Raw genomic sequence first — 18,484 nt, forward strand, 5'->3', positions numbered from 1 at the left:
ACCCAAATTCACCGCGAACACACGCCCAATCCCATTGCACTTGAGAAGCTAAGCAGATTTGAGCCTGGCGAGTGCTTTGACGGGCTTCCTCTCCCCACCCACCACGTTCGCTAACCCGCGTGGTGAAGTATGGTTAAATTACCCTCAGGGTCCGCATGTCACGGGAGGGGGGGAGGATCTCATCCAGCAGTGGATTGACAAGCGAGATGACGGGCTGTGCATCTTCGTTGCTGCCAAGACGCGTCGTCGCTTGGTGCTGTCTTATTATCAGGGATATCATCATGATGATGATTACGATGATGATTACGATGATGCAAATGCTACGGAGGCAAGGGCAGCAGGAAGTGAGGACGTCTAAAAAAAGGAAACGCTGCTGAGCGGATGTTTTCTGGCTCTCGGACAACGCTGCTAAGTATAACGGGAGGAAGCCGCCACCGAGCGCTGTGTAAAGAAAAAAAAAAGACGATGAACGCCAGGGGACAGATTCACGTTTCTTGAAAAAATGGCCCGAAGCACGTCACTGTCGCCTTGCCGATTTTCTGCGCTACTACTACGACCGAGTAGACCGTCCACGGTTGTGCTGTCGAGTTCTCCGGTGTGTTTTGCGGGTTGTGTCGCGCGTCGGCTCGGCATGTTGGCCGACGTTTCGCTCCACGCGCTTGGGCGGGAGCTTCTTCAGTAACTGAATTGAACAGTCAAGGTGTGTGTGTGTGTGTGTCTGTGTGTGTCTGTGTGTGCTGGCCTAACTCCAGGAATGCCTAACGAGACACATGGCCGGGTATGGCCGCGCTCCAAAAGACAACCGCTGCCGACTTCCTACAGAGCGGTACTCGTTTCACCGCCCCTGTGAGGAACGATGACAAACAATGATGACCTACGACCGCAATGCGAAACGGTGACCTCCCGACTCAAGAGTTGGGCGCTCGCTGGCACATCGGCGCCGCACGGCTGGTTAACGACCTACAACGGAAGCTGTGAGCAGTCGACTCGCTTGGCCGATATGTCTGGCAAGCAAGACCCTCTGGTCGCCTCGGTAACTTCCCGCCCGTGTGTCCCCTCTTGCCCCCCAAAGCCACCACCCCCCTCGCCCCACCTGCCGCACGCGTGGCGGCGGTGTTGCCAACTCCTCCAGTGGCAAACCAAGCCGAAGTCGATGTCGATTCATTGGCTTTCTTAAAGCGATCAAAAATGTCACCACCGGTCAATGCATCGAGGAGTACACATTTTGATCCTTAATGTGTACACACTCACACACACCAGGGATCGTTCCAAAATCCACACAGTTTTATCTGCGGTGAGAGTCGCTACATTTGTCACTCGCCGCTTGGACACAATTTTGCTGCTACGGAGAAACCCCCCCCCCCCCCCAAAAAAAAAGGCTGTGACAAAAATCGCCAGTTTTGGCGGCGGCACCGGCCCCAGCATCCCTCCGGCCCCGCATCTCCGTGGCCGCTTACCGGGAGCACGGGAGAGTCCTGTGTTGGCGGCGGGATGTTGAGCGAGAGCCCAGGGGGCTTCTTCCTCTGCAGTCCGCTCATCTGCTGAGGGATCTCCATTGCCAGCTCCGACGGTGGTTCGTGCCTGGCCGGGAGTGAACCACAGCACGAGAGCAACACGTTCACAATTAGGGGTTTGCGCGCGATGGGACCACACACACGCACGCACATCTCAGAATCAGAATGTTTCATTAACACTGGAGGAATCCGATGAGCTATAAAGCTCTTTTTCACAAATGTCTAGCAGGGCCCCGTCAGAAAGTTACAACAACGAACAATACAAAAACACGATAGGAGTGCAAAGTACATGAAGGTAAGCAAATCATATTATTCCATTCTTTCGGTAAAGTCACGTAGATAGAATAAATAAAAGTAAATGAATTAAAAACTACGACGTTTCGATCACAACAACAAGCGATTGTTGTGTTGTGATCGAAACGTCGCAGATTTTATTGTTTTAAACTTCTATTTTTTTCTGTCTACGTGTTGACTTTACCGAAATAACCGAAGATTATGAATTCCTGCGGTCACGGAAGTTTTAAGTCAAAATGTAAGCGAATCACTTTTAAAAATATATGCAAATAAAACTAAATTAGTTTTTTGTTTAATCTTACCAAGGACAAGCCCAATGAGTTATTAACTTATTTTTCAGAAGCGACCTGGCCACAAATGACAGCTCAACAAAGTGGCTTATCATGTGTGGCCATTTGAACCTTATGGCGGGACCCCGGGGTCCCATAAGCCCCCGGCTCTCGCACAAACTGCGTTGCGATGCCATTTTATGTCTGTTGAAGGCGAACGACATGGCAATCTATTCCTCTCGACGAGCTCTACACGATGGACTCATCAAAGTTTCCAAGTTTTGTTTCTTCTGCGCATTCGTCCTCGCTGCTGCGCTTGGACACGACACGACAACAGGACGATCCGTGCCAAGCGGGTCGCGGCGTTTACGTGCGCGGTGGGGACGGAGTCGCCGAAAATAAATTCACTAGTTACGATTCTGACTTCCGTTTATTCGGGACACCTGGGTCCCGCCAAAAATAATACATACACATTTTATTTATGAGCACTTTTCTGAATACTCAAAGACACTTCACGTAAAATCATAAAAGCAGCAAAAACAGCATCAAATGGTAAAAACCATTAAAAGCAATTTTAAAAAGGTGACTTTTAAGGTTACATTTTATAGCAGCAAAATAATCCAAATAAGCTGCAAATAACCAAAGGCAAAGATCCCCCTGTGTAGCCGACATTGACTGCCGATGGGGAAGGTTGGCACAGCGCCGAGCGAGGTGGTGGCGTGGCTAACCCCACGCACAGCCGAGTTTGTTTCCCCAGTGCTGATGATTACACTCCAGACAAGGAAACCATTTGAGGCTAATTCGACCTAGGGGGAAGGCCCAGGGCAGATTCATTTTTCAAGATCACACTGGCCACCGATGTTAGCCGTGGCCAGGGTTCGAACTCGGGTTGACGGCTTTGAGGCACTGCACTAAGAACGGCGCCACTCCTTAACCCGCATGCCAGGGTAGAGGCATTGAAAATGATCACAACTTATTCGACGCATGCATTTTAGACACGCACTATTTTAATTGACGATCTAATTAATCATTACACCGATGACTTCACGGCACGACAACAACCTTTGGAACTGCATGTAATTTTGTAACCGTGATTTGTAAGATTTCGCACTTTTTAACATGTTTTTTATTATTATTATATAGACGTGCGCTGTAATGAGTTGTTGGTTCGTCATGCTTCGTGGGGCCATGACATCTGGGTTCTACCACGCACACCGTTGTCTCAGACACAAACTCTCTGCAAAAACGAAGAAACTTTCTGTTGACCTCTGGGACTTTAGGATAGGAAACCTGTGCCTCAAAAAAAAAATCTGTCGACTGATGACTTTACCACACGACTGACAAACCTATGCATGCCATCCTTGGCCAATAATCGTGTAAAACATTTCACGAGCTGCTTCACAGAAAACCTGGATGCTCAGCTGGGGAAATGTCGCTATCAACGCAGAACATAGCTCTCCACCGATGTGTTTTTGGATTGTACCGCAAGTCGTTCACCATGATTTGTGATGTTTTTGCTCCACATACTCAGAGCAGCTGATAATGATGATGATGATGTCGCCGATGATGATGACATTCAATTTAAAAAAAAACTGCCGAACAACATCATGCAGTAGAATCCGAAAAAAACACATCGGAGAGAGCTAGACAGCACAACGGCGAAAAACACAGGCTAGTCGTAAGACAGAGTGTTCACAAAACCATGGGTGTCGCCGTTACGCTGGAACGGTGCGATGGAAAAAAAATATAATTCCACATCAAGCGAGGAAAACAGAACGGTTGCCACCGTTAAGAGCCGTGCAACGTGAGCCGCTCCGATTTAAAGAGGGGAAAATACGGCAACATTTATTTTCGTGGGATCTTGACCCATCTGGGCTCTGGCGGCAAAAAGGATGGGCAGCGCTCGGGAAAATTTTGCTCCAATTAGGCGAGAGAGCGACGCGATCTGGGGTTTTCGTGCAACCTCAGCTAGGCAGCGAGAACACTCTCCAGATGTCACAGGGGCGGAAACGGGGCCACGCTTTGCACTCCAGGAACTTCCAAAACTACCACATGAATGATTTTACTCAGGGCTGACATGATATATTGTGATTTTTGTTTTTAACAAAAAAATATTGGGGGGGGGGGGGGGGGGGTGGCAGAGCTTTTGAGAAATGTTCTGTTTGTATGTACAAAAAGTCCACGTCTCTCTCTCTGCCCGATACAAGCATGGGCAAAGTGAGTATATATATTTTTTTCGTGGAGCTGAGCCAGTGGTGAAAAATTCCTTACGGCTATGGCGGGGGCCTGCCCCTCCATGGAATAACAAACAAGGGACTTCCAATGAAGTGTATATACCAACTGGAACTTGAACTTGTGACCTTTTATTGCTAGTCAAGCTATCTAACCACAGTGCCAATCAACACGATTCAATATCACACGGTACAGCGCTGGTGCAGTGGTTAGAGCACTGCACCATAAGAGTTTCATTTCCGTTCACAGCTAACATCAGTCACAATTCATACCTGAACTTGTTCTGGGCCCTCTCTTTACTACTCCGCATTGACCAGCACGCTGAAGTATGGTTAAACAACTGCCATTACTGTTACGGCATGGGGAGGCCTTCAGCCAGCAGTGGATTAACAAGGTTTAAAAAAAAAGTTAATCATTGAGTTAAAAATCAAGATTAATCAACAAACTCCACCTCATCGCTCAACCAAGTAGGTTACTGACCTGTCCGCGAGGAGTTTTAAACGTTTCCTTCGTATGTTTAAGGGCTTTCTACAGGCCCCTGGTTTCCTCCCACGTGAAAAAAATTACTCAGTAAGAAATTCGCCAAACAATACAGAGCAGGAGCCCCTTGAAAAAAAAGACCCCCTGACACTACGTGAGGGCCATCCAGGATAAATAATGGACATTATTATTGTAAGTGGACACAGTTTGGACTCGATGTAAGATCTGGCTAGCCACAATATTGCATACTTTTCACTCCCCGTTTGCTTTATATTTCTGAACATGTGCACCCTTTGTGTGTTTGTTGTACATGCACACAACAAAAACAGTGAATGACATACACGTGGTGTTCACTGCAGTAATGTTACAAAACAGTTGTGTACTGGATGTAGAAAATATACAATATAAAAAATTAGTAAAAAAGTTAAGTCTTAAAACAGGTCCAGGGTTTGAGTCAACTCCAGTAATTATATCTAAGCACTGATAAGCTTAAAACAAATTTGAAGATGAAGCCATTCAGGGCTCTCGTTGAGCACAATTAGATTCAATACGCGATTACAAATTTCCCATTGTGGAATCTCTAATGGCTGCAGCAGTCAGGTGACCTAAACATGCACAACATATACAGTGAGGGAAAAAAGTATTTGATCCCCTGCTGATTTTGTACGTTTGCCCACTGACAAAGAAATGATCAGTCTATAATTTTAATGGTGGGTTTATTTGAACCGTGAGAGACATAACAACAACAAAATAATCCAGAAAAACGCATGTCAAATATGTTATAAATTGATTTGCATTTTAATGAGGGAAATAAGTATTTGACCCCCTCTCAATCAGAAAGATTTCTGGCTCCCAGATGTCTATTATACAGGTAACGAGCTGAGAAGATCTGCAAAGAGGAGTTGGACCAAATTCCTCCTGAGATGTGTGCAAACTTGGTGGCCAACTACAAGAAACGTTTGACCCCTGTGATTGCCAACAAGGGTTTTGCCACCATGTACTAAGTCATGTTTTGCAGAGGGGTCAAATACTTATTCCCCTCATTAAAATGCAAATCAATTTATAACATTTTTGACATGCGTTTTTCTGGATTTTGTTGTTGTTATTCTGTCTCTCACTGTTCAAATAAACCTACCATTAATATTATAGACTGATCATTTCTTTGTCAGTGGGCAAACGTACAAAATCAGCAGGGGATCAAATACTTTTTTCCCTCACTGTACCAATAAAAAATCACAACCGAGTCCCCCATGCAAGATTGAATTAAATGCATTGCGCGTCTAACGAACCCGATTTTAATTCAATTCGTCGATACGCACCTGGCGTGCAGCGCGATACAAGTACTGTACACGTACCGTACAAAGGTGCACACTTTACAAAAATATAACTTTACAATCCCTTCGTCCAAGTCCGACGTTCGCAACAACACTGAGCCCCGCGCTCATGGGAAATCTTTTGCGACCTATAACAGGGCACCCATTCATCGCTCGCGCCCATTTTTCTTCTCCGGGGGGACATCTTAAGTGGGCCATTGCCCCCTCCGTGGGCTGTCACCCACCCCCTCCCTCCATCCTGGGAAATCACGCCGGTCCTCCTTTCTGGAATAGGGGGCAACCTCTCTCACAATGGCCGTGCCAATTCACCCACGTCTCATCCCAGCGACGGCATTTATTTTCGGCGGTGCGTCTCAATTAACGGCTGCTTCCAAAGGCCGCCACCGGCAAACGTTTCCAAAAAATGTGGAACTCCACAAGAAACGCGAAAAAAGCAACAAAAAAGCAACCCTCGCACACATGTATGTATGTTGAACTTCATTCGCACCGGCACGTAGCCAACCGGTGCTCATTGGAGGTGCAGGGGGATGGACAACAAAGCTAAACGCAAAAAGCAATTCTAAAGAAATGAGTTTTCCACGTAGCTTTTAAAGTGCATAGCTCCAGTGGCTTCCTAACATCCGAAGGAAGAGCGTTCCAGACGGCCGCAGAAGCGCACCTAAACCCGAGTGTAGTAGTAACCGTCTTTGTTCGATGGCTATCCAATTGCCGCTGCTGTGGGGATAACCAGAGTTCGCGTGATGGTTTGACGAGACCACAACACGCAGATCGCTTGCACGGGACTCGGGCCTCCGTCGACATTCTCTCCATTCCCCACTGGCGATTCGTCCACGGCGCGTTTGATGCCAACGTGGGGGGGGGGGGGGTTGAAGATGCATCACAGAATCATCAGAATCTTGATTGAGACTGGAGGAACCCGATGAGCTATGCCGCTCTTTTTCACAGGTGTCCAGTAGGGGCGGGTCAGCAAGTTACAACAACAAACAGTGCGACGACGAAAGGGAGTGCAAGAATAGAGAAGCGGCGTAGCATGGTTGCCTTCATTGATAGCTGTGCACCGTGAGCCGCTGCGATTTTAAAGAGATGAAAATACGGCAAATTTTATTTTTCGCGGGATCCTCACCGTCTGGGCTCTGGTGATGTTGGTCTTTAAAAGGGGGGGTGGGGGGGGGTTCATCGGCGATTTTCGCTGCATTGGCATTGCGAAGGGGGGTTTATTCGGATTGACAACGGCTGCGCGCGGAGGTTGCGAGGAAATCCGTGGAAGGAGAGAGGCTGAGACGCCTGCAAGTTCTCAGCCGGACGTCAATCGGGAGGACGAGGAGCCTGCGAGGAGGCCGGATACTCGGCGTGCAGCATTTGGAGGGGAGAGTTGTGGAGACAGGCGTCGGAGGTCAGCGATGGAGGGGAAGGACCCAAAGCCACATGCGATCCCACCATGTGGCTTTGGGCTTTCCTCTCGGCCATGACGACATTTTGACCCGGCAATGAAGTTTTGAACAATGTGATGACATTTTAGAGTGAACGTTGCTGCTTCTCAACAAAATAATGGCAGCCACTAACCATTCGTGAAGAAAGTCCAAAGACGTGTAATGTTTATACTGTTGCCGTGTACAGGTTTTGTGATTACCGTAGTTATCTCATGGATAGCCTTGTCTTCACCATTCGAACGTTGGATTTCCATCGCCAACAGAGATGTGCCCTACCCAAATACTTTGTCTAAGGATAACGTAACCCAACAGCGATAATCCCGGATAAGACGCAAGCGTGAGTGATGAAATTAACACTGCCGCTTTCATCAACGCTCTCGCGACGCAAGAGAAACGACACCGACAATGAAGCTTCTTGATTCAACGACACACCAAGGAAAAGGAAGCAATGGCACGTAATTATAAGGAATTATTTTGAAAAGCGGCGAGACATGTGTTTCTGTTGGTTGCGTGTTTTCGGCCAGCAAGGCCACCCTTTGCGATCCTTTGTATATTCACGCCAACTCGAGCACGGTCAAGACTGTTGATGCCGCCGGAGGCTCGCCAAAACCATACACTCGCGGGCCCACACGCACAGCCACTCTCACACCAACACCAACACACACACACACTGCGCATGTTCGCGTGTCCACACGCGAACACACACACACACACATTGCGTACAACTACCCATCCACGCACACGGACACACGGACGCATGGGCATAGACAAAGACATACGCACGGACACACATGCGTGCATACACATCTACAGAGACACGAGCACACACACGCGACTCAGATACGTGCACGCGCACTTAACACACACCCAGCCACGCGCACGCGAGCATGCACGTGCGCGTGAACACAAACGTATGCACACAGACAAAAAGGCAAAGGCGCAGACCACGTAGACACGGAGACAAAACGCACGCACAAATCCAGCCAAAACACGCAGACATACACGCGAACGGACACGTGCACGCGTGCACACCAGGTGCACCGCTTGCACGCTCAGACACTTCCACACGCGCCATCGCACGCGTGCTCGCACTAACACACACACACACATCGCAAAGTGTTTAGGAGGACGCAAATTGACACCATTGCTCGACTGTGAATTGTAAAATTGTAAAGCAATTACTCATTGCTCTACAGGTCACACACAAAAAACACGCAAAGATCCCCTGTATAGCCTGTAGCAGACTGTTGGGGCAAGTGCCCCACACGCAGCCACACATACACACACACGTCTGTCAGTCGCCACGATTAGATTCGTAATCACTCGCTGTTGAATTCACTTCTCAAGGTCACATTTCATTTACAAATGTGTAAAACTGGAAGTGAGAACGCATTTTACATCCGAAACAAACGCTCTGTCTGGGGTTTTTGTTGTCGGTGTTATTAGATAAATGTAAGTTGCAGATTGGAATAAATGTTGGCATGACAGGACTGAAGCGTTAGACTTGTAAAACGCTTCATTTAACTAATGTGAATTCTGATCAGAAAACAAAAAGTGTTCAGTTTTATCATTACTAAGGGGCGATTGTCTGTAGGACCCTAATACAGGACATGATACAAACTGTGAAACTTACAATGCAAAACGAATAAAAGAGGTTAGCCTTAACAAATTGCATTCAAAATAGCATTCTCTAACTTCTGTAAGAAGAAAAAAATAAATCCATCCACCTTGTTCACGTAAAAAAAGATTCATCTTGGGAACCTTCGTTTGAAAAAAAAATAATGTTCAGAAATCCCCAAAAATGTACAAGTGCCGTTTTAAACATCTCGCCGTAGTGTGGGCAATTGCTGCCCGGCCGTAACTCAGCCGTACAATGACCCAAACGCCCGTGTTTCATTCGCGGTGTGGACATTAGCTGGCAAGATCCAAATAGGACACAAGTGTGAAAAGATTTGCGAGATCAACAGCTCAACTGCAGTTAAACCAGAAAGGGATAAATGGGCTTCAGCTCAGTGAGTGAACAAATTAAAAAGGGGCGGCGGTGGGGGTGGGGGGGGGTGGCACGTTTAGAATGTTGTACCAAATGAGGCAAACCTAAAACGACGGTGCAGATGGCATTTTGCGCGAGAAAACATCAGTGGCAGCAGCTAGAGCGTCCCCTTGCCATGACCTTCGATTTCCTCCATTCGGTTCCCAAAGTTGTCTCGAAAAGCATCCACTGACAGATTTAGCGCAAACCTGGGGAGGGGCTTGGAGCCCGCAAAAAAAAAAGGCGCAGGTTTCCGCCATTTCACGAAGACCGCTGCGAATGGACCGCGATGTCTTCGAACCGCTTCGGGGCCAAAGCGTATACGGTTTCCGCACGCAAATTTTTTTTTTTTAGCAATCTCTTAGGAGGTATCCGACACGCGAATACGCCGAGGAGCGCGTTTCACTACATTTCAGCGGTGTGCGTAGGAATGTCCGTCTCTGATAACTCGGTGGGGAGTAGAAAAATAAAAATGTGATATCTGCTCGTACTAGAATGGAACCACTTTGTATTTTGACCTTATCGTTTCCGGAAGGGACTGCATGGGATCGGGTATGGCCCTGCGATGCGGCATCAAGGAGGCCCATTGTTTCCATTCGAGGGATTTCTGGCGAATGATGTCACCGGTTGCCTCTGGTGGCCGCTGATGGACGGGCATGCTGCGAATCCGGCCACGGTAGGCAACCATCGAGGCATTTTAACGTCGTGCAAGGGAACCGATTCTTGATTTCAATCCCAATGCTTTATTTTTCACGTATTTAAGTGGTGGGCGATTATCTTCGGCTACAGCCTCGCGAAATGAATTAAGCTGCGGTCTGCAGACACACATACATGGACTTAAGTGGATGTGGATGATCTGAATCGTTCCAAAATATATTGAGGCTTGGCTCTGCATTTATGACTGCGAGTTAGTAAAAGTATGCATATCGCGACGCATACAAAAATAAAATGCCCCCATTAAAGTAAATGAAAACATATAATTTTTCAAAGCTTTTTTGTGAAATACCATAGCTATCAGCCCCTAACCCATCAGGCGACACACACACCAACACACATATATGCAATTACAAAAAAACAAAGATTGCGTTTATGGTTGTTAGTGAGCACATTTGAATTCTGGCAAAGCGCACAATTAGATGGTGTCGCCAGCATCTAGTTTATACATAGAGCCGGGTACTGTACTCATTTAACACTGAGTCAACCTAGGAGAGGCCTAGGACCAGTGCAGATAACTCTCAGCACTGATTCTAGCAGTGCTGAGAGGAATTGAACTCAGATATCATGGTTCGTAGCACAGTGCGCTAATCGCTATTCCACCAGACGTGCAAAGACAAAGACACAAACAGAAGACGAGGATTTCCGTTTTGTCAATATGAAAAATGTTAGGTGGTTAGTGAAAAATCTACTAAAGTAAACTTGGCAAATAAAGAATTGGTAAAGCCAGTACTGATGCCTGCGCACCCACTGTTGATGTTCATGATCACACAATGACACCAATTGCGTACACGAGAACAAGCTAGCCCAGAAGAGGCCAGGAGGCGTGGTTCAGGCACAAATTTAGCATCGTGGGCAGCCTTGCAAACGAGACACTACATCTCAAGGGATTCTACAATCTGCTGTCTTGTAATCAATGAACAAATGAACACACCAATTGCCACTCTTGCTATGTTGTGCGCCCAAAGAACATGAACAACCTCTTCCCATGCGCACAGCCGCGCAACAAAAGCTGCTACTCCACAAACCGATGCAATTTTGCGTGACGTTGAGGCGCTAATGTGGCTCAGTGGTGGTGGTGGTGGGGGGGGGGGGAATTGCTAAGCTCATCCGTGTGAACGTGTATCGCTCTGCAGCTAATTCCCAACACCTGTTGCTGCGGCGCTTTCACACAGATGGCTGCTGCAATGTGCACTTGCGAGATGTACCTCGACCGAAAGAGTGGAACGGGGATTGCTGTCCTACGCGGTTTGCTTTCTCGCGTGACGCCGAGTATCGTTCGGCACGGTGTCCGACGTTTCACACCCGCGCGCTCGGAGAAGAGGTTCCCCGGGCAGGTGGAGTGGAACGTCTCGGTATCGCGGACACATTTGTTTTTTATTGCGGTTAACGGGCCACACGAATCAATTCGCGTTCAATGCGCATCGCTATTGGGCAGGTTAGTGCGACCGTTAGCAACCACTCAGAGTCGCCTCTTTCAATGATGCGTCTTGCTACTAAACAAACCCCTGACGCGAGAATATTCACGTCGGCGCGACGCAGCACGCAACTGGCAATGGGGCTCATCTGTGCCGCTCAACATCCCCAGCTTCCAGATAAACAAGCAGGTTCGCGACGAAAAATCGCCGCAGTCATTTTCTGGCGGCTGACAATGTACCCGCTTGGACTCGCTTCGCGGCTCAGCGTCTCACAAAGCACCCAAGAGTCGCCGACGTCGCTCGCCGGCACCCCGCAGCGCTCCGATCGCGGACGCACGGCGGCAGACCACCGAATCGTTGTGGAGCGGTGACTCTTCCCCCCCGCCCGCCTGGCGGCAAAGGGGTCCCCCCCCCCCTCACTTCGGTGGAGGCAGACGAACAATTTCATGGAGACACATAATGGCCTGGGTTTTGTGTGTGGCATTGTCACAGTCTTTTTTTTTCTCTCCGCCGCGGTCTTCTTGCCCCCGTCGGTTTGCTGTCTGGAGATAAAGCAAGCACGCACATGTTCCGCATTTGTCATGCGTTCTCGCAGTAAGCCGCAGATCTCTCCAGTGTGCCTTTGTGATGGCGTAGGGGGGGGGCATGAACGTCCTTTTAAACTGGATTAGGACAGCGGCAAAGAGCTTGACTGAGTACGTTTGACAACGGCGCTCTGTTAAAGCATTCAAGTCTATTTTAACATACAGAGAGGGAAACAAGTATTTGATCCCCTGCTGATTTTGTACGTTTGACCACTGACAAAAAAGTGATCAGGCTATAATTTTAATGGTAGGTTTATTTGAACAGTGAGAGACAGAATAACAACAAAAAAATACAGATAAACGCATGTCAAAAATGTTATCAATTGATTTGCATTTTAATGAGGGAAATAAGTATTTGACCCCTCTGCAAAACATGACTTAGTACTTGGTGGCAAAACCCTTGTTGGCAATCACAGAGGTCAGACGTTTCTTGTAGTTGGCCACCAGGTTTGCACACATCTCAGGAGGGATTTTGTCCCACTCCTCTTTGCAGATCTTCTCCAAATCATTAAGGTTTCGAGGCTGACGTTTGGCAACTCGAACCTTCAGCTCCCTCCACAGATTTTCCATGGGATTAAGGTCTGGAGACTGGCTAGGCCACTCCAGGACCTTAATGTGCTTCTTCTTGAGCCACTCCTTTGTTGCCTTAGCCGTGTGTTTTGGGTCATTGTCATGCTGGAATACCCATCCACGACCCATTTTCAATGCCCTGGCTGAGGGAAGGAGGTTCTCACCCAATATTTGACGGTACATGGCCCTGTCCATCATCCCTTTGATGCGGTTAAGTTGTCCTGTCCCCTTAGCAGAAAAACACCCCCAAAGCATAATGTTTCCACCTCCATGTTTGACGGTGGGGATGGTGTTCTTGGGGTCATAGGCAGCATTCCTCCTCCTCCAAACACGGCGACTTGAGTTGATGCCAAAGAGCTCCATTTTGGTCTCATCTGACCACAACACCTTCACCCAGTTGCCCTCTGAATCATTCAGATGTTCATTGGCAAACGTCAGACGGGCATGCATATGTGCTTTCTTGAGCAGGGGGACCTTGCGGGCGCTGCAGGATTTCAGTCCTTTACGGCGTAGTGTGTTACCAATTGTTTTCTTGGTGACTATGGTCCCAGCTGCCTTGAGATCATTGACAAGATCCTCCCGTGTAGTTATGGGCTGATTCCTCACCGTTCTCATGATCATTGCAACTCCACGAGGTGAGATCTTGCATGGAGCCCCAGGCCGAGGGAGATTGACAGTTCTTTTGTGTTTCTTTCATTTGCGAATAATCGCACCAACTGTTGTCACCTTCTCACCAAGCTGCTTGGAAATGGTCTTGTAGCCCATTCCAGCCTTGTGTAGGTCTACAATCTTGTCCCTGACATCCTTGGAGAGCTCTTTGGCCTTGGCCATGGTGGAGAGTTTGGAATATGATTTATTGTTTGCTTCTGTGGACAGGCATCTTTTATACAGGTAACAAGCTGAGATTAGGAGCATTCCCTTTAAGAGTGTGCTCCTAATCTCAGCTCGTTACCTATATAAAAGACACCTGGGAGCCAGAAATATTTCTGATTGAGAGGGGGTCAAATACTTATTTCGCTCATTAAAATGCAAATCAATTTATAACATTTTTGACATGCGTTTTTCTGGATTTTGTTGTTGTTATTCTGTCTCTCACTGTTCAAATAAACCTACCATTAAAATTATAGATTGATCATTTCTTTGTCAGTGGGCAAACGTACAAAATCAGCAGGGGATCAAATACTTTTTTCCCCGACCCTGTACGTGCAACGACCAAGGCGTGTTTAGAACACAAGTTGCACTAATGAGAAGGTGAGTACAAAATGAGCGCACTAAGTCACGACGAGAGCGGTGGTCTTGTGGAGAGAATAACCTCTGCCATGGAAATTTATACCACCACGGACTCTGGGCCAATGTCGGAGCCAGGATTTTCAGGTGGGGGGGGGGGGCAATCCCTCCAGCAATGAAAAATGATAGAGGAGTTGTTAGTAAGTAAGGGCTTGTTAGTCAGGAGTTGTTAGTAAGTAAGGACTTGTCCCATGCTTTTTATTCGACGCGTGTGCGGCGATGTCGCAGCCATCGATCGAGGGTCGGATTCGAACCGCGTTGTGTGATCGGCATCGCGCTCGCTGAAGGTGTTGATGCCTTTAGGGAAGTCGTGGACTCTGCATACGCAACTGCGGATAATTCTGTGGGTCACTTATAACTGCTCTGCTGTTACTTATTGCCAATTATGGACTCAGACTATTGTCCTATCATCTCATAGAGTCCCTAGCACGTATTAATATGCTGCACAGTGGCAGTGGGGGTCGCAAAATGCCGATTTATTACTAATAAACCCCAATGATCCGATCGAAATGAGAGATTTTGATCGGTCAGTGCTCTGGGCCACCAACAAAGCTGTATACCGCCAAACAACTCTTTAAGTGTGGAGGCTGACTTTGAATGAATAAGTAGACTTAATAAATTAGGATCCTCATACATTTTTCAATGTGGCATGGGTTATTGTAAGCGTGACGCGAGCGAGAAACCTGATCCCACCACAAAGGTTAATCCTGCCTCCGAAAGAACACACACGCACGAAAAAAAGTTGGCTCGATCATACTATGATTTAAAAAAAAAATCGTGAATGAAAAGCCTATCTGTTCGATTCCCACAGAAACCAGATGCAGTAGCTAAATGTTGACGAACATAAACAAACCCCACCTCCATACCCATAAACTACATAACATAAAGGCAGATAAGGTTTCCTACTTTGTACATTTCACGGCGAAGGATCAGATAGTGATCGGTGTAGTTCTGGGAAAGTTTGCTCATGCAGTACAAACATTAACGCCACATAAAAAAAAATTGGTTCCAACAAGAACGAGACAAGCAGGGCTTGTGGAGTCAAACTTCTTTTTTCCAACACGGCACTCGGAGACCATGCATCAAGTCCCACTCTCACAAAAGGCCGCGTGACAGGCCTCAAGTGTGCAAACAGTTCCAGGATGCTCACTCTTGAAGAGCAGCCACGCCGTTTTTCTATCCCTTCACAGCGAAACAAATTGAATAACCACGCGGTTTTAATTGTTCAGAAACGAGAGTCGGAGCAATGGAGGGGGGAGTCACAGGTTTTTTGTTGTTGTCGATAAGTTATTAGGCTCTGCGCAATCCGCTTTGCATCATATTAGGCGATGAGAGACGGTTGGTGTTTCAGCAGTGGCGATGGGCGGGGTGGGAGACGTGGGGATGTGGAGAGGCGCTCCGTGGCATCGAGGGTTTCACTGCTGCTTGCTGCTGCCCTGCAGCGAGACGCGAACCGAAGGGATGAGTGAAGTTGCTGTTTTTACAACAAACGATCGGCGAGTTTGGCGAGAGGCGTTATTAGCGAACCAGTGCGCCAGGCGAACGTGGCACTGCAACCTCTCTGCTCGATTAGCCGCACGTCAACCCTCGTTACGCTGGCCACTTGCTATAAGCGGCGGTGGGGAGGAATTCGGTTTGCTGAGCTAAAGTGTCTCCATGATCTACAAACCATTTGGCGGCGCTTCAAACCAGTGGTGACTTGCTAGATCGATAAGATGATATCTAGATATATATTTGACGCTATATGTGGTACTAACCGTATTTATTGTTCATCACATACAGGCTCCAGATCAAGGCGTGGGGGCTTTAGTGGCTGCAGCCCAGGGGCCTCCGTCAGCTGGAGGGCCTCTAGAGATTAAGTGAAAAGTTACTTCGTTTGTGAATGCCGAATTTAATTTGCTGTTAGCCTTGTAAAAATACTTTTTTTTCATTAACTTTGTTTTACTTTTGAACATACTACTGGGGGCCTCGCGGTAACTGTAATCCGGCCCTGATCACATGGCTGCCGCCATACGAATGTAAAATATCAACTTATTGCAATGGCTCAACAGCCATGAGCGCCGTCCGCTGCTGGTTTACAGCAGCGAGACATCTTTTGACTTTGACAAATGCCCCGGATGGAGAACCAAACTTTTTTTTTGGGCCACATTACGGCACAATACATACTTCAAGGCCAGGGTCAGTGGATGTGTTTTCTATCATGTACTCCGACACTGAAAGTGCACCTTGGCTCCATGTGCAATCTTGATTTAAGGGCTGGCCGCACTGACCCCGCCGTCTCAGGTCGAGGGGGGTCAGCGTTGTAAGTCCTGTGCTGCGGTGTCTGCGTTTATGACGGCACCTGATGTTTCCTCTCCCCCTCCTCTCTGATCTCTCTCCAGGGAAAATTACAGGAAAGCAGATACACACCTAACAGTGATCCATCTCTCCGTTGTTTTTGTGGAGTTGTGGGGCCCGTGGGCTAAAACGAATGACCCTCTCACTTGCTCCCCTAGCGTTGGAAGAGTGACGGACGATTGCCAGTCCCATCGTAGGCCTCCTATTCCTCCGCACGGTGCTTAATTCACAACCCGAAGCAAGCCGGACGGGCTGGTCAAGTAGTCTTAAAAACGGTGTGTGATTTCACACGGGGGGACGGGGTAGGGGGGATGGACGGACGGACATCAGAGAGCGATGTATCTGAATCGACGCTGAAAACCAAAAAAAACGTTGCCTTGAGGTGGGTTGTGGAAATCCAACGAGTTTGCAAGCGGCTTGCACGCCGTTAATCGATGACGGGATGGAATGGTCGGCGCAGTGGTTCGCTCGCTGAACTATGATTACGTTGAACCAACGAGGTCGATACACGCGGCAATGGACAGCATGAGCGGAGAGTCATATCCGAACCTTCCTTCGCTAAGCCACACTGACAAACACGATGAAGTACGGTCAAACAACCCCTACGACTGACTTGCCAAGGGGTGGCCTTTCGTGAATCAGTGGATTGACAAAGAAGCTGTAAATTATGAGCTGTTTTAATCGACGTCGGACCGCGGTACCACGTGTGTGAATGTGTCCCGAGGCATCTATTGCTTGAGACTCTTTGACACGTGTTTTTTTTAATGCGTAGCGACATCAGATTGTTGACTTTATAAACGACCCACAAAGTTCTATTTGCTCAAACACGGTTGGCACAGTTATCGACGTGACTGCGAAGCGTATATTTTTTTCTCTCTCCAAGATCTGTCATAACTGTGGAAAAGCGAAATAATAATAATAAAAGGGGCATAGTGATACCAATAACACGAGTGACTGTAATATACGCGTTGAGATTTCGCGGCTCAGTTTAGCTTTCACACAGATGTGCGCTTGTCCACATGAACCCGAGCCGACTGGCACCCTCTCAAAAAATGTTGGCCGGGGCCTCCAAATACGAGGCGGTCTGTCTACCGGCTGTGTCGTTGCTGCGTATCGAGACGCACATGTGCATCACAACTGTCTTTCGCTTTAGAAGCGTGCACGCGTGCATACGTACGTGTGTGTGTGCGTGCATACACGCACGTGTAGGCATGGTTACACGAGGAACATTGGTAAACAGGCATGCGACGTGTTGCATTTAACGGCGGCGTTAATGTTGATGAGGGAGGCGAGGTGTTTTTGGTTTTGTGTCATAAAGAAGGGTTCAATCGACCGGTAAATATTTTGCAGCGTTTAAATAACATCGTCGTCGTCGTCGTCATCAGCTATGATCAATCCACTGCTAGATGGAGGCCAACCCAAGCCGTCGCCCCCTTGTGATGCAAAAAAATAAAACCACCTAACACGTCCACGCGCACACAATCATCGCTCCACCTCCACGCCCGGCGTTCTATCAGACACATTCCGTTCCGTTGGCTGCCACTCCATCGTTATTCTTGACCATCGCTCATCATCCACTCTCGCTATGTGTCCTGCCCAAGCCCACACGAAAGAAATGAACTTAACAGTGTACCTTCGACATGAAACGAGTAAAGAGCTCTTGTGCAATGTTAGGTCCGCCATTCCCCTGCCATAGGAATGTTGAATTTCCACTCCTCGGCTCGGGGCTTAAACATTGACGAAGAAAAAAAAACACCCTCCGTGAACTGCACAGCTCAAGTGCTTGCTTGAGCACACGGCTTCCGACTATAACTTGACCGACTGGGCCCACAGATGTGTCACTCGGTCTCAAATTTTTCACGGGGAGCAAGGTGAGGTCACGCGCTGCCCACCCGGGTCAACCGAGGCCAGAGTTGCCGAGCCGTGGCAGGGAGGAGAACGTGAGGCTCTGAATCACAGCACTCCCCTCCCTCTCTCTCTATCTCTCTTACA

At 48.0% G+C, this 18,484-nt stretch overlaps 1 protein-coding gene across 1 annotated transcript in view; it reads right to left on the bottom strand.

Annotated features, from left to right (window-relative positions):
• The window catches only part of LOC116952739 (inactive rhomboid protein 1-like), a 78,605-nt gene that overhangs the window by 41,256 nt on the left and 18,865 nt on the right, over positions 1-18,484 (bottom strand). Inside the window, exon 2 of the mRNA XM_032972351.2 lies at positions 1,458-1,581. Coding sequence (XP_032828242.1) covers positions 1,458-1,556 — 99 coding nt within the window. The 5' untranslated portion in view covers positions 1,557-1,581. The remainder of the gene's footprint in view (positions 1-1,457; positions 1,582-18,484) is intronic.

This window comes from Petromyzon marinus, chromosome 3 (assembly GCF_048934315.1).
Source record: "Petromyzon marinus isolate PM22_M1 ecotype Great Lakes invasive population chromosome 3, UKy_Petmar_22M1.pri1.0, whole genome shotgun sequence".
Taxonomy (NCBI): domain Eukaryota; kingdom Metazoa; phylum Chordata; class Hyperoartia; order Petromyzontiformes; family Petromyzontidae; genus Petromyzon; species Petromyzon marinus.